Raw genomic sequence first — 13,898 nt, 5'->3', positions numbered from 1 at the left:
AGAACATAAGAATTAAGAGCCATACGGCCCCCCCGAGCCTGCTCCGCTATTCAATAAGAACATGGCTGATCTTCAACTGCAACTCCACTTTCCTGCCCGATCTCCATATCCCTTGATTCCCCTGGACTCCAAAAATCTATCGCTCTCAGCCTTGAATATACTCAACGATTCAGCATACACAACCCTCTGGGGCAGAGAATTCCAGAGATTCACCACCCTCTGAGCGAAGGAATTCCTCCTCATCTCTGTCATTTTAGAAGAATGAGAGAGGACCTCACAGAAGCATATACAATCATGACGGGACTGGACAGGTTAGATGCAGAAAGAATGTTCCCGATGTTGGGGAAGTCCAGAACCAGGGGGTCACAGTCTAAGGATAAGGGGTAAGCCATATAGGACCGAGATGAGGAGAAACTTCTTCACCCAGAGAGTTGTGAACCTGTGGAATTCTCTACCACAGAGAGTTGTTAAGGCCAGTTCGTTGGATAGATTCAAAAGGGAGTTAGATGTGGCCCTTACGGCTAAAGGGATCAGGGGGTATGGAGAGAAGGTGGGAGTGGGGTACTGAAGTTGCATGATCAACCATGATCATATTGAATGGTGGTGCAGGCTCGAAGGGCCAAATGGCCTGCTCCTGCACCTATTTTCTATGTTTCTATGTTTAAATGGCTGACCCCTTATCCTGAGACTGTGACCCCTGGTTCTCGGCACTCCAGCCAGGGGGAAACAACCTCTCAGCATCTACCCTGTCAATCCCCTTCAGAATCTTGTATGTTTCAATGAGATCACCTCTCATTCTTCTAAACTCCAGAAAGTATAGGCCCGGTCTACACAATCTCTCCTCATAGGACAACCTCTCATCCCGGGAATCAATCTGGTGAACCTTCAATTTGCCGATACAGGCTGCTGGTGGATAAAGGGTCCACCTCAGGAAGGCGAATGGAATGTTGGCCTTTATTGCGAGGGGGATAGAATATAAAAGCAGTGAAGTCCTGCTACAACTGTACAGGATATTGGTAAAGCCACACCTGGAGTACTGCGTACAGTTTTGGTCTCTGTATTTAAGGAAGGATATACTTGCATTGGAGGCTGTTCAGAGAAGGTTCACTAGGTTGATTCCGGAGATGAGGGGGTTGACTTATGAAGGTAGGTTGAGCAAGTTGGGCCTATACACATTAGAGTTCAGAAGAATGAGAGGTGATCTTATTGAAACATATAAGATAATGAGGGGGCTCGACAAGGTGTATGCAGAGAGGATATTTCCACTCATGGGAAAGTAAAACTAAAGGACATACTTTTAGAATAATGGGCCGCCCATTTAAAACTGAGATGATGAGAAATTTCTTCTCTGAGGTTTGTAAATCTATGGAATTCTCTGCTCCACAGAGACTGGGTCATTGAATATATTTACGGTGGAGATAGACAGATTTTTGAGCAATAAAGGAGTAAAGGGTTATGGGGAGCGGGCGGGGAAGTGGAGCTGAGTCCATGATCAGATCAGCCATGATCTTATTGAATGGTGGAGCCGACTCGAGGGGCCAAATGGCCGACTCCTGCTCCTATTTCTTATGTTCCATTGGTTCAGCTCAGTGCCGTTGACTCAGACGAGCCCTCGGGGTTAAACGCACGACCCAGCGAGGAAGCTGCCATTTTAGCAATGGAGAATTGGCAGACCAAAGGTATTTCCACAGACAAGTAGAGAAAGCGCGATGGTAACTTAAGGCCCACCAGTCGCTGGAGATGTTCCATTAGACCTGTGCCTTCTGTTGTCTAGGCCCTACGCTCTAGAAATCCCTTCCTAGACCCCTCTGCCTCTCTTTTCTCCTTTAAGATGCTCCTTAAGTGCATGTCCATAGATCCCTGAAGGTGGCAGGCCAGATGGCTAAGAAGGCATAGAGAATACTTGCCTTTATTAGCCGAGGCACAGAATACAAGAATAGGGAGGATATGCTTGAACTGTATAAAACATTAGTTAGGCCACAGCTAGAGTACTGGATACAGTTCTGATCACCACATTACAGGAAAGATGTGATCGTACTAGAGAGGGTCCAGAGGAGATTTATGAGGACGTTGCCTGAACTGGAGAATTTTAGCTATGAGGAAAGATTGGATAGGCTGTTTCTGTTTTCTTTGGAACAGAGGAGGCTGAGGAGAGACCTTATTGAGATGTATAAAATTATCAAGGGGCTGTATAGAGTGGATAGCAAGGGCCTATTTCCCTTGGCAGGGTGGTCAACAACCAGGGGGCATAGATTTAAAGTAATTGGTAAGAGGTTTAGAGGGGATATGAGGAGAAATGTCTTCATCCAGAGGGTGATGGGGGTCTGGAACTCACTGCCTGAAAGGGTGGTAGAGGCAGAAACCCTCACCACTTTTAAAAAGTACTTGGAAGTGCACTTGAAGTGCTGTAACCTTCAGGGCTACGGACCACAAGCTCGAAAGTGGGATTAGGCTGGATAGCTCTTTGTCGGCCGGCACATACACGATGGGCCGAATAGCCTCCTTCCGTGCTGTAAATTTATATGATTAAAACCTACCTCTTTGACCAAGCTTTTGGCCATCTGCCCTAATTTCCCCTTATGTGGCTCGGTGTCAATTTTTCTGTCTCATAATGCCCACGTGAAGTGCCTTGGCATATTTTTCTATGTTAAAAGCGCTATATTAATTCAAGTTTGTACTAATACATATTCATTGGGATTAGACTGGAAAACCTCTTTGTTGGCTGGCGCAGATATAATGGTAAGAAATGCAGGGAATCGAATACGGCCAGGGTGATCTCCTGGAATTATTTTGATCGCCTGGCTGGGTCGGAGAGGAATTTTACCCGATGTTTTTCCCCAATTGGCCTGGGTTTTTAATCTGGTTTTTGCCTCTCCCAGGAGATCACATGGCTCCGGTTGGGATGGAGTGTAGAATGTTTCAGTTTAAGGGATGTCGCAGTTGTGTGAGGCGGACTGGTTGGGCTGGGTGCTCTTTACCTTTCCGTCATTGTTCATAGGTTTATATGTAACCTTCAGGGCTGCTGACCGAGGGCCGTGCGGCTCTTTGTCGGCCGGCGTGGACACGGTGGGCCAAAATGGCCACCTCCTGCGCTGTAAATTTCTATGTTTCTAAGTTGTTGTTGTGATATTCGCTATCTTTCCCGTCGAAGGCCGCAATTTCCTGCTTGATGGTGACTCTCGTGCACGAACCGTTCCACGCAGTGATAGCAGGCAGCTTGAAGCTTGCGTTCAGTCGTGAAATGAGCTTCTGTTCCTCTGGCTCAGAAATAGAATCTTGGGCCCTGCTTTTAAGAGGGGGGGGGGCATGAATGGTGTGAGCGAGTCTCGAAGGGAGGAGGGTGCAACTGTGGGGGCGGGATGGGGGGTGCGGTCTGGGGATGTTCCCATAAATTTCCTCCCACGCCCGGCCAGATCCACTTCCTGGATAACGGGTGGGAGGGGGTGTGTGAATGGATAATTATCAACACATCATCAAAGGCAGTCCCTCGGAGTCGAGGAAGACTTGCTTCCACTCTTAAAATAAGTCCTTAGGTGGCTGAACAGTCCAATACGAGAACCACAGTCCCTGTCACAGGTGGGACAGATAGTCGTTGAGGGAAGGACTGTGGGTGGGACTGGTTTGCCACACGCTCTTTCCGCTGCCTGCGCTTGATTTCTGCATGCTCTCGATGATGAGACTCGAGGTGCTCAGCACCCTCTCGGATGCACTTCCTCCACTTAGGGCGGTATCTGACCAGGGACTCCCAGGTGTCGGTGGGGATGTGGCATTTTATCAGGGAGGTTTTGAGGATGTCCTTGTAACGTTTCCGCTGCCCGCCTTTGGCTTGTTTGCCGTGAAGGAGTTCCGAGTAGAGCGCTTGCTTTGGGAGTCTCGGGTCTGGTATTCGGACAATGTGGCCTGCCCAGCGGAGCTGGTCGAGTGTGTTCAGTGCTTCGATTCTGCGGACGTTGGCCTGGTCGAGGATGCTAATGTTGGTGCGTCTGGCCTCCCAGGGAGACATCGTTGGTGGTATTTTTCCAGCGACTTGAGGTGTAGGAGGGCTACGGGAGCAGAGGAAGTGGGGTAACGATGGCCCAGACAAATGTATCTCTATTTACAGTGTCTCTCTCTCTCTCTCTCTCTCTCCCTCTCTCTCCCTCCCTCCGTCTCAGTGGCTTGGACAGTGCTTCCTGTTTCCAGGTGGTATCGCTGATGAAGTCGCTTGCTCAGGGCGGGAGAACCATCATCTGCACGATCCATCAGCCCAGTGCCAAACTCTTCGAAATGTTTGACAAGGTACAATTTATTTTTGATCCTATAGTGTTGTCGTGGCAACGAGATTCTGATCTGCGGAGCATGTTGTGTGGTTATTGTTTTTTTTTAATTCGTTGACGGGATGTGGGCCTCGCTGACTAGGCCGGCATTTATTGCCCATCCCTAATTGCCCCTTGAGAAGGTGGTGGTGAGCCACCTTCTTGAACCGCTGCAGTCCGTGTGGTGAGGGTGCTCCCACAGTGTTGTTAGGGAGGGAGTTCCAGCATTTTGACACAGCGACGATGAAGGAACGGCCGATATATTTGCAAGTCAGGATTGTGGTACTGAAGTTTCATGTTCAGCCATGAACTCATTGAATGGCGGTGCAGGCTAGAAGGGCTGAATGGCCTGCTCCTGCACCTATTTTCTATGTTTCTATGTTTCTATGTGTGTAACTTGGAGGGGAACGTGGAGGTGGTGGTGTTCCCACGCGCCTGCTGCCCTTGTCCTTCTAGGCGGTAGAGGTCGTGGGTTTGGGAGGTGTTGCCGAAGAAGCCTTGGCGAGCTGTTGCAGTGCATCTTGTAGATGGTGCACACTGCGGCCAGGGGGCGCCGGTGGTGGAGGGAGTGAAAAGTTACGGTGCTGATCAAGTATTGTGACGTCTGATATCAGGTCAGGAAATATTACATCGAAGTCACAGCACAGAAACAGGCCATTCGGCCCAACTGGTCCATGGGATGATCCAGCGGCTCGAGTGGACATTGACGATCCCATCTTGTGAAGAGTGTTCTCCTGGCCAGCCATTCCTCCCTCGGCCAACAACACCAACAACGGATTAACTGCTCATTCGTCTCTTTAGTCTGTTCGTGGGATCTTGCTGCATGCAAACTGGTTGCTGCATTTGTCAACTGAACAGTGTGCTTTAAAGTAATTCAGTGTGTGTGGCACGATTTGAGCTGGTTCTGAGAGATGTGCTAAGGTGCCGTTTAAACTCCAGTCCATCTTTTGCAACACAAAACGTCTCTGTAATCGCTACAGTTTATTTCTCTGTAGCTCGGGGACACCACAAGTCTCTTATCGGCAACATCCTGTCTCACTCTTGCACGCAGCACTAAAATAAAACTTCTCCCCAAGCACCCAACCCCCCCTAAAAGTTTCACAATGGCCCTGAAACAACTACAACTATTTTTACCTATCTCTGCGCGAATGGAAAATCAGTAAATCAACGATTTTCAACTTGACAACTGCTGGCAAGTAACGGAGCCACAGTTTCCTCTCCTGCTGGATGCTTCACCAACACAGGACCAGAGTCAACTTACAAACTACTCACACTTCTTTCAGGAAAGAACATTCTTGGTACATACGAGACGTGACGTGACGTGGGGTGAGTGCAGCGAGCTTGGGCGGAACAGGTGACTTGGGTCCAAAACCTCTCCCCCACTTGGGGAGGGAGTTCCTCACCTCATGTCTGGGTCTGTCACACCCCCATCGATAGTGATTGATCGCTCTGATTGGTCAACAACTTTATTATCGTTGAATCATGTGACGACCAAGATGGTAGAAGAGGAACGATTGGACCATCTTGTAATTTCCATGTTCTGTCTCCTGGTGATATTATTTGAGACATTTTATTGGTATTCTGAAGGGGAGGGGGAGAGAAGTGTTTCTGTTCAACACTCTACACTGTCCCATCAAACACTCCCAGGGCAGGTACAGCGCAGGGTTAGATACAGAGTAAAGCTCCCTCTACACTGTCCCATCAAACACTCCCAGGGCATACAGCATGGGTTAGATACAGAGTAAAGCTCACTCTACACTGTCACATCAAACACTCCCAGGGCAGGTATATCATGGGGTTAGATAGAGAGTAAAGCTCCCTCTACACTGTCCCATCAAACACTCCCAGGGCAGGTACAGGGGGTTAGATACAGAGTAAAGCTCCCTCTACACTGTCCCATCAAACACTCCCGGTGCAGGTACAGTACGGGGTTAGATACAGAGTAAAGCTCCCTCTACACTGTCCCATCAAACACTCCCAGGGCAGGTACCGCACAGGGTTAGATACAGAGTAAAGCTCACTCTACACTGTCCCATCAAACACTCCCAGGGCAGGTACAGCACGGGGTTAGATACAGAGTAAAGCTCCCTCTACACTGTCCCATCAAACACTCCCGGTGCAGGTACAGCACGAGGTTAGATACAGAGTAAAGCTCCCTCTACACTGTCCATCAAACACTCTCAGGGCAGGTACAGCACGAGGTTAGATACAGAGTAAAGCTCCCTCTACACTGTCCCATCAAACACTCCCAGGGCAGGTACAGTATGGGGTTAGATACAGAGTAAAGCTCCCTCTACACTGGATGTATAAGATCCCATGGCACTATTTCGAAGAGCAGGGGAATTATTCCCGGTGTCTTGGCCAATATTTATCCCTCAATCAACATCAAAAAAGATCAGATTATCTGGTCTTTATAACATTGCTGTGTGTGGGAGCTTGCTGTGCGCAAATTGGCTGCCGTGATTCCTACATTACAATGGTGACCACACTCCAAAAGTACTTCATTGGCTGTGAAGGGCTTTGAGACGTCCGCTGGTCATGAAAGGCACTTTGTAAATACAAGCCTTTAGGGTCAATGGAGAGACAACCATAGACTGTAGTGTTGACTGCCATCTTCTGTCATATGATAGTATTGCAGGTCATGAAATACTCTTCACTATTCAGGGTTTTTTCCTTCTGTTCTGTGTTCGAATGAGTTCCTTATAAAATGATAGTCTCTCCTTTTCCTTGGAGTGTACTTTTTGTTAAAGGAATGTTTTTGAAGAGCTGATCCTTCAGCAGACCGAGTTGTGCGTTACAAGACTGTTCCTTCACTGTTACGACCAGGTTTCACACTCCGCAAAGCTGAGGTAATAAAAATTACCTCAACCCTTTTGCAGTGAAAGGAGTTTGAGCCATTTGAATAGAGGCCCCAATTCTCAACTCAAATCACCCCTAATTGACATTGTCCGACTCGCATGAAGCCACACAGACCACACGAGGGAGGAGAGGATATACCTGGCGGTGACTTCAGAACATAAGAAATAAAGGCAGGAGTCAGTCACATCACTGTTTGAGCCTGCTCCCCCATTCAATAAGATCATGGCTGATCTTCGACCTTAACTCCACTTTCCTGCCCGCTCCCCATAGCCCTTAATGCCTCTGGGGTCCAAAAATTGATCAATCTCGGCCCTGAATATACTCAACGACTGAGCATCCACAGCCCTGTGGGGCAGAGAATTCCAAACATTAACAATCCTCTGAGTGAAGACCTCTCTCCTCACCTCAGTCCCTTACTCTGAGACTGTGACTCCTGGTCCTAGACTTACCAGCCAGGAAAACGGACTCTGCATCTATCATGTCAAGCCCCGTAAGAATTTCATACGTTTCAATTACATCACCCCTCATTCTTCTAAACTCTAGAGAATGCAGGCCCATTCTAATCAATCTCTCCTCATCCCAGAAATCAACCTGGTGAATCTTTGTTGCACCCTCTCTAAGCCACGTTTATTCTTCCTTAGATAAGGAGACCAAAACTGTGCACAGTCATCATCATCATAGGCAGTCCCTCGAAATCGAGGAAGACTTGCTTCCACTCTAAAAGTGAGTTCTCAGGTGACTGAACAGTCCAATATGGGAACCACTGTCTCTGTCACAGGTGGGACAGACAGTGGTTGAGGGAAAGGGTGGGTGGGGAGTCTGGTTTACCGCACGCTCCTTCTGCTGCCTGCGCTTGTTTTCTGCATGCTCTAAGCAACGAGACTCGAGGTGCTCAGTGCCCTCCCGGATGCTCTTCCTCCACTTAGGCCGGTCTCTGGCCAGGGATTCCCAGGTGTCGGTGGGAATGTTGCATTTTATCAGAGAGGCTTTGAAGGTGTCCTTGAAACGTTTCCTCTGCCCACCTGGGGCTCGCTTGCCGTGTAGGAGTTCCGAGTGGAGCGCTAGCTTTGGGAGTCTTGTGTCGGGCAGGCGGACAATGTGGCCCGCCCAACGGAGCTGGTCGAGTGTGGTCAGTGCTTCGATGCTGGGGATGTTGGCCTGATCGAGAACACTGACGTTGGTGCGTCTTATCATCCTACTAACCTGACCCCGCCACAAATCCCTGCCACCCGGTCATCAAAATCCACAGCACAGCCTTGGACAACGTGGACCACTTTCCTTACCTCAGGAGCCTACTATCAGCAAGGGCAGACATCGATGAGGAGGTCCAACACCGCCTCCAGTGCTTCAGCACAGCCTTCGGTCGCCTGAGGAAGAGAGTGTTCGAAGAGCAGGCCCTCAAATCTGGCACCAAGCTCATGGTCTACAGGGATGTAGTGATACCCACCCCTCCTGTATGGCTCAGAGACATGTACCATATACAGCAGACTCCTCAAATCGCTGGAGAAATACCACTAATGATGTCTCTGCAAGATCCTGTATACAATACTCGAGGTGTGGTCTAACTAAAGCCCTATATAATTGCAGCAGGACCTGCTTACTCTTGTACTCCAATCCCCTTGCAGTAAAGGCTAACATACCATTTGCCTTGTCACTGCTTGCTGTACCTGCAGATACTTGACTTGACATGGCCCCTTCTCCCTACAGCTTGCATTGACCAGGTCTGTGAGAAAAGGACATTTGAGTGATGCACTAGCACCTTTACACATGAGACCCAGCATAAGAAAATGTAGAAAAAGATGGCAGACATTTGACAGAAGGGGCCTAGATAGAGTGGATAGGAAGGACCTGTTTCCCTTAGCAGAAGGCTCAATAACCAGGGAGCATAGATTTAAAGTCATTGATAGAAGGATTAGAGGGGAGATGAGGAAAAAGAATTTCACCCAGAGGGTGGTGGGGGTCTGGAACCCACTGACTGAAAGGGTGGTAGAGGCAGAAACCCTCATCACGTTTAAAAAGTATTTAAAGAGCCGTGACCTACAGGGCTACGGACCTAGTACTGGAAGGTGGAATTAGGCTGGGTAGTTCTTTTTCGGCCGATTGGCCTCCTTCCGTGTTGTAATTTTCTGATTCTACAGATCAGTAATCTGCTTTTGGTGGTTGAAGAAGGATTGTTGTCCAAGGCATCGCCAGAACTCTCCTCAAACATTGCCATGGGATCTTTCGAACTCCACCTTAACAGGCAAACGAGAGTCAGGTTTAACATCTTTGTGTGAAGGACGGCACCTCCGGCAGTGTGGCACTCCCTCAGTACTGCAGTGTGGTGTCAGCCGAGTTTATAAGCTCATGTCCTGGAGTGAACCCACAGCTCTCGGCATTCGCAGGAGAGAGCGATACCAACTGCGCCAAGCAGGCCAGAAACGTCACTGGACCAGCCACAAATACTGTGGCCACAAGAGCAGGTCAGAGGCTGGGTATTCTGTGGTGAGTGTCTCATCTCCTGACTCCCCAAAGCCTTTCCACCATCCACAAGGCACAAGTCAGGAGTGTGATGGAACACTCTCCACTTACCTGGCTTGAGTGCAGCTCCAACAACACTCAAGAAGCTCGACACTATCCAGGACAAAGCAGCTCGCTTGATTGGCTCCCCATCTACCGCCTTCAACACTCACTCCCTCCACCACCGGCGCACCGTGGCTGCAGTGTGTACCATCTACAAGATGCACTGCAGCAACTCGCCAAGGCTTCTTCAGCAGCACCTCCCAAACCTGCGACCTCTACCGCGGCAGGCGCATGGGAACACCACCACCTCCACGTTCCCCTCCCAGTCACACACCATCCTGACTTGGAAATATATCGGCCGTTCCTTCATCGTCGCTGGGTCACAATCCTGGAACTCCCTCCCTAACAGCACTGTGGGAGCACCTTCACCACACGGACTGCAGCGGTTCAAGAAGGCGGCTCACCACCACCTTCTCAAGGGGCAATTAGGGATGAGCAATAAATGCCGGCGTTGCCAGCGATGTTCACATCGCAGGAACTAATTTTTAAAAAGTCAATGAGTAAATTGAAAAACAGTATAATTTGGAGACAGCTCCTGGTATATTGAAACCGACAGCGTTTGAGAATTACATTGGCGTCAGCTGTGTGTGCATTGAACCAACACTGAGTTAATGACCATATTTCCACTAATGTAGATGTAGTTCTATTGTAGCAGCGGAAGCTGTTGTCAAGTTCGTCATCCTCGAACTTGATGTCATGTCATCTATTTAAACAAATAATGTTCAATAATCAGCAGAAATGACAGAATAGGGCCAAAGAAACGAAAGACTTAGATTTCTATAGCGCCTTTCATGACCACCGGATGTCTCGGACATTGGAACAATGGCGGACAGGTAAAGGCCACCTGGTCCATCAAGCCTGCCCCACACAATTGCGATACCGTGTGTGTCACAACAGATACACTCCACCTCATCCCAAACCATGTGCTCTCCCGGGAGGCAAATAAACAGATTACAACCCAGGCCAAATTGGGGAAAAAAAAGTCAGGGATAGTCCTCTCTGAGCACTTCACAGCCGATGAAGTACTTTTGGAGTGTAGTCACTGTTGTAATGTGGGGAAGGTCGTTAATGTTCTTCATCGGATGCGAAGCGGCCAAGTTTAATAATGAACCTTTGACAGCGCCCATTTTAATTTGAGTCTCCGTTCTCTCCTCTGCAGCTCTTCATCGTGAGCCAAGGGCAGTGCATCTACAAGGGGATCGTCCCCAGCCTCATCCCCTTTCTCAAAGGCTTGGGTCTGCATTGTCCAACCTATCACAACCCTGCTGACTTTAGTAAGTAAAAAAATGAAAGGCGCTGTTCTGTTACTAGGCGTGGATGAACTGGTAATGTTGTAGTGTGATTGTTAAACCTTTCTTAATAAACCAACTACTGGTTGAACCTCTCTTATCCGGGACTCCCTTATCCAGCACCACCCCTCGTCCGCCACCATTCCCGGCCACCGGGTGGCGCATGTCCGCCCCAGTCCAGGTTTCCCATTCCATTTTTAGGCACAATGATGATACTTTTCCTTTATGATTTAATGAAATCATCCACCGAAACAGAAAATCAACACACTTACTAGAAAGAAAGTGATCAGCAGTAGCAGAAGCGCCCTCAATGTAGAATACCTTGGGGCCTGCTGGGGCCGCCGACCTCCTCTCCCTGCCCCCACCCCGCCCCCTGACCTCAGGCGACCTCCTCCCCACCCCCACACGCCCCCTCGGGCTGATGACCTCCCCTCCCCCCCTACACGCCCCTTGGGCCGATGACCTCCCCATATCCGGAAAAATCCCTCATCCGGCACAGGCCAGGTCCCGAGGTTGCCGGATAAAGGAGGTTCTCAAAAGCAATGTGTTGCTATGAATGCTTAAGCAAAGAACCCATGAAGCGAATACATTACATGGGCTGCAATAGAAGCATTGGTGGGTCAGACCACAGGGCTCCCCGCGGGGTTTGTACCCGGCCTGCGCTGAGTTGACTGAATTCAGCCCGGATAGCAGTTGGGACACTGCGATTAACCTCAGTACGGCGTGCGAGGAAGAGATCAGCAAAGGTTCCAGCGCCTCCTGACTCCCGATGGAAAGTGCATAAACGTCAACATCAGTTGGGACCAGGATTGGATTTGCTACAATATTTTCATGAAGGGTTGAGATAGAGTAAATGAAGAGAAACTGTTTCCAATAAAGGGTCATAAGAACATAAAAAATAGGAGCAGGAGTAGGCCATACAGCCCCTCGAGCCTGCTCCGCCATTTAATACGATCATGGCTGATCTGATCATGGACTCAACTCCACTTCCCCACCCGCTCCCCATAACCCCATATTCCCTTCTCGGTTAAGAAACTTTCTATCTCTGTCTTAAATTTATTCAATGTCCCAGCTTCCACAGCTCTCTGAGGCAGCGAATTCCACAGATTTACAACCCTCTGAGAGAAGAAATTCCTCCTCATCTCAGTTTTAAATGGGCGGCCCCTTATTCTAAGATCGTGCCCTCTAGTTCTAGTCTCCCCCATCAGTGGAAACATCCTCTCTGCATCCACCTTGTCAAGCCCCCTCATAATCCTATACGTTTCGATAAGATCACCTCTCATTCTTCTGAATTCCAATGAGTAGAGGCCCAACCTACTCAACCTATCCTCATAAGTCAACCCCCCTCATCTCCGGAATCAACCGAGTGAGCCTTCTCTGAACTGCAGAGGGTCGACAATGAGAGGGCACAGATTTAAGGCGATTAGCAAAAGAACCAGAGGCAACATGAGGAAAAATGTTTTTATGCAACGAGTGATTAGGATTTGGAATGCGATGCCTGATAGGACGCTGGAGGTAGATTCAATAGGAACCTTCAAAGGGGAATTGGAAAAATGCTTGAAGGAGCAAAAGTTTGCAGGAATCTGGGGAGAGAGCGGGGGAGTGGGACTGACTTGGGTAGCTCTTCGAAAGAGCCGGCGCTGACTCGGAATCCAAAGCCCGAAATGTAGCTGGCTGATCGCTCCTCGCTGCTCCCCACCCACCCCTCACACCCACCCCCACCACCGTTGCTGTATCTGAATGAGCTTTGCAATCCGTACTTTACTTTCTGACCGCACCGACTGATCTTGTTTGCCCAGTTATTGAAGTTGCCTCGGGTGAATATGGCGATTTGAACCCTCTGCTGTTCAAGGCGGTGCAGGACGGAATGTGCACCATGGCGGAAAAAAAGAACCCGTCCAACGGGAGCGACCCGTCGACCTGGAAGACCCAAAGCCTGACGGTCAGTACCCGGGAGGACCAAGCCTGCGGCTTTCTCTCCTCGGCGGTTCCCGCGGTGTCGAGGACAACGCGCTAATGGGGCTAGAATTTCCAGTGTTTCACCGGCCGGTTTTTGGGGCGAGAACCGGGTCGGCAAGAAATTGCCCAGCTGAGTTCCGCCGGCGGTTTCGAGGCACCGCTGGGGTGCACCGTCCTGTGATCGCTCTGGCGCGATATTTGGCTCAGCGGTGACCCCTCGGTAATTTGGGAAAAAACGCCCACGAGGATCAGCGGAGCTGGGCGGTCGGTGAGTAGCTCTTCAAGGAAAAAGGTAAGTAATTGTTTTTTTTACTCATTATTTTATAATTCTCTTGCAGTGATTTAAGTGAAAAGGGTCCCGAGAACGTTTTTAGGATTTTTTTAATTTTATGATCTTTGAAAAAATATTTTTTGCGTTTTTCTCCTCCAACCTGCAGCCTCGGTGTAAATCTTTAGTAATTATCGCCCATTTTCTTTAAGAACCGCCCAAACGGCCCAAGATTCCATTTTTTGACCGAGAATCGGGGTGCAACGCCATTGTTTCGCTGGGCAGATTTTTTTCCTTTTTTGGGGAGGAATTTCTCGCCGGAGATGATGCTGGGAATCTTAGCGGTATTTTGGGCAGCAATCGGGCGCAGGCGGGTTGTTTGGAAATTCTAGCCCCATGAGTTCTCGGGTGACCGATGAGTCCAATGGGGGACCTACAGTCTCTGTCACAGGTGGGGCAGACGGTGGTTGGAGGGACGGGTGGGTGGGGTGCTTGGGTTGCTGTGCGCTCCTTCCGCTGTGTGCGCTTGGCTTCCGCGAGCTCCTGGCGCCTTCTCGGATGCTTCTCCTCCACTTGAGCGGTCTTGGGCCAGGGATTCTCAGGTGTCGGTGGGGATGCTGCACTTTATCAAGGAGCCTTTGAGGGTGTCCTTGAAGCATTTCCCCT

The 13,898-nt window shown here is 49.4% G+C and overlaps 1 protein-coding gene across 1 annotated transcript in view; it reads left to right on the top strand.

The window, feature by feature from the left end:
- LOC139275923 (ATP-binding cassette sub-family G member 4-like) overlaps positions 1–13,898 on the top strand; it is a 163,514-nt gene that overhangs the window by 130,109 nt on the left and 19,507 nt on the right. The window contains exons 7-9 of the mRNA XM_070893141.1: positions 4,155–4,278; positions 10,876–10,990; positions 12,805–12,947. Coding sequence (XP_070749242.1) covers positions 4,155–4,278; positions 10,876–10,990; positions 12,805–12,947 — 382 coding nt within the window. The remainder of the gene's footprint in view (positions 1–4,154; positions 4,279–10,875; positions 10,991–12,804; positions 12,948–13,898) is intronic.

The sequence above is a fragment of the Pristiophorus japonicus genome, chromosome 11, assembly GCF_044704955.1.
Source record: "Pristiophorus japonicus isolate sPriJap1 chromosome 11, sPriJap1.hap1, whole genome shotgun sequence".
NCBI classification, from domain to species: domain Eukaryota; kingdom Metazoa; phylum Chordata; class Chondrichthyes; family Pristiophoridae; genus Pristiophorus; species Pristiophorus japonicus.
Note: the sequence above shows the minus strand (reverse complement) of the source record. Positions and strands in the feature narration are given on the sequence as shown.